The 2,175-nt window shown below is 26.0% G+C and overlaps 1 protein-coding gene across 1 annotated transcript in view; it reads right to left on the bottom strand.

The window, feature by feature from the left end:
* Positions 1–93: 93 nt before the first annotated feature.
* The window catches only part of LOC115034405 (zinc finger protein OZF-like), a 10,351-nt gene continuing 8,269 nt past the window's right edge, over positions 94–2,175 (bottom strand). Inside the window, exons 2-3 of the mRNA XM_029491218.1 lie at positions 495–631; positions 94–336 (exon numbers count right to left, since the gene is read on the bottom strand). Coding sequence (XP_029347078.1) covers positions 94–336; positions 495–631 — 380 coding nt within the window. The remainder of the gene's footprint in view (positions 337–494; positions 632–2,175) is intronic.

The following is a 2,175-nucleotide window of genomic DNA, read 5'->3' as shown; positions in this document are numbered from 1 at the left end:
TCTATAATATTTCTGGTTTCCTTGTTCAGCATCACTAATTAAAAATAAATTATAATGTTGGTTAAGACATAAGAATAGATTTAAATATTAAATTCATTTTATATCTTCCCCAGAACTTTCTATATTTAAATTTTCTTTTCTTGAAAGAGATTTTTCGGTAGAGGTTGATGGTTGATCTTGACTTAATGGCTCATTAACTTTAGCCAATTGTGGACGGATTTTCTGACTACTATTTCCTTCTTCTAGATCAAATTGAGAATCGTCCATCTTTTGTTGAGCTCTTAATACTTCAAGTTTTTTCTTTAAATTATCTTGGTGCCGATTCCAAGTCGTGCTCTACAACATGCGCTATATATATTATTATTGTTAAAAAACATACCTAGTTTAAATACAAACTTTTCATAAAAAAAATTTAATTTTATCAATAGTAATCATTATTAATCATGCATACCCTTTAGTTGTGACAGTAAAGATTCCCAGTACCCAATATCAACCCCTTCAGCTTTACTATTGATTTTTTTTTCAATTTGAGTCTTTAGTTGGTCTAACTGCTCAGCAGTTTTAGCCGAGCAGAAAATATGAGAGACTTCGTGAGCTACTGATTGATGAATTCCTTCTCTTCGGCCAACAGCTAAACATATTATATTTAGTTTATAAATATAAAAATTATTCAATACATAATATTTTTGATGGTACAAAAATGTTAACACTATAATGTATATGTTATTATAGGCATTATAGTTACTATATGTATTGGAGCCTAATAAATCAATTCCAAATTGAATAAAACAAAATAAAACTAATGTCTAACCACTCAACAGTAAATTTGTAAATTTTAAACATATTGTATATATAATAAACTATATGTGAAATAATATTTTGAAAAAACAAAAATGCTTCAAAACTGTGAAATAAAAAGTAAAAATATGTCTTTTTCCACAAGCTATAATTATACAATTAATTGTATAGATTACCAACTTAAACGTATTGTATATATTACAATCAAATTCGTTAATTGGGAAACAGACATCATTTTGGGAATTAACTATGGTCCTCTAAAGTTTAGTATAATATGCATTAATACTTTTAACTGAAATACCTAATTTACAAAAGCTACAAAATATTTTTTATAACTTCCTTTTTATGTACTTAAATAGTTAATTCAGTAATCTAAAATGTTCACAAAAAAACAAAAAAAATTTTTTGCAAACATAGGTCATTATTAATTTTATTATAGTAATTATTCGTGATATAAAATTGAGAACAATTTTATTTTATAATTATTAATAATAATTTACCTACTATACCTACATACTAATAATTTTTTTTTGAAAACTGTATTGGACGCTTTAAAAAAATATATTTTGGGGATAAAGATGGACCCCCAAAATCAATGGGCCCCGGAATCGTGTCCCCTTTAATCCGGGCTTGAGAACAACTCGAATGTTAAAAAAATAAGCGAGTGGCTACTTATAAGTATGATATAATAAAACATAACAATATGCTTGATATAGTATAACAAATAATCACTATATAAATATATTTGCCAGTTCTAAATTTTGATTTATTTATAAACTGTAGGTGGTCAAATCTTATAGCTCAACTAACAAGGAACACATGTCATTTTGTAGAGGTCTTAGAAATGCCTAGAAGGTAAATACAAAAATTTATTTTGCTTATTTTGGGATATTTCAATGTTTAAGCATTTAAACATGCTATTTTGCTTTTTTTGTGAATATTTCAGTACTTTAGCCTTCAAAACATTTGATTACCGCTGCGATAATATGCAATAAATAATTCTGATGTAATATTATACATTTTTTTTTTTATACTTAATGTTTTTGCATATTTTAATATTTTTAGTGCATATTTAATCGCTCACATGAATTTTTTTAAGAGCATGTTATTGCTCTTAAATAGGTTTATTAAAGCTATAAGTTATGAACATGAATATACTAAAGTATATCTTAATTTGTGGATATGAGCCTTGGTCATATGATATTCATTATGAGGACACCGCTCACATTAATTGTTGGTCCTGTCATGCACACGCAACATAGCAATTCAATTTTCCTAATTTTATAAATATTCTTATTACACTTTGTTATACAATTATTTTTAATTAAATTACGTAAAGGAGAAATAAACTGTGCACTATGATGTCTTTATATTTGT

The sequence above is a fragment of the Acyrthosiphon pisum genome, chromosome A3, assembly GCF_005508785.2.
Source record: "Acyrthosiphon pisum isolate AL4f chromosome A3, pea_aphid_22Mar2018_4r6ur, whole genome shotgun sequence".
Lineage (NCBI taxonomy): Eukaryota > Metazoa > Arthropoda > Insecta > Hemiptera > Aphididae > Acyrthosiphon > Acyrthosiphon pisum.
Note: the sequence above shows the minus strand (reverse complement) of the source record. Positions and strands in the feature narration are given on the sequence as shown.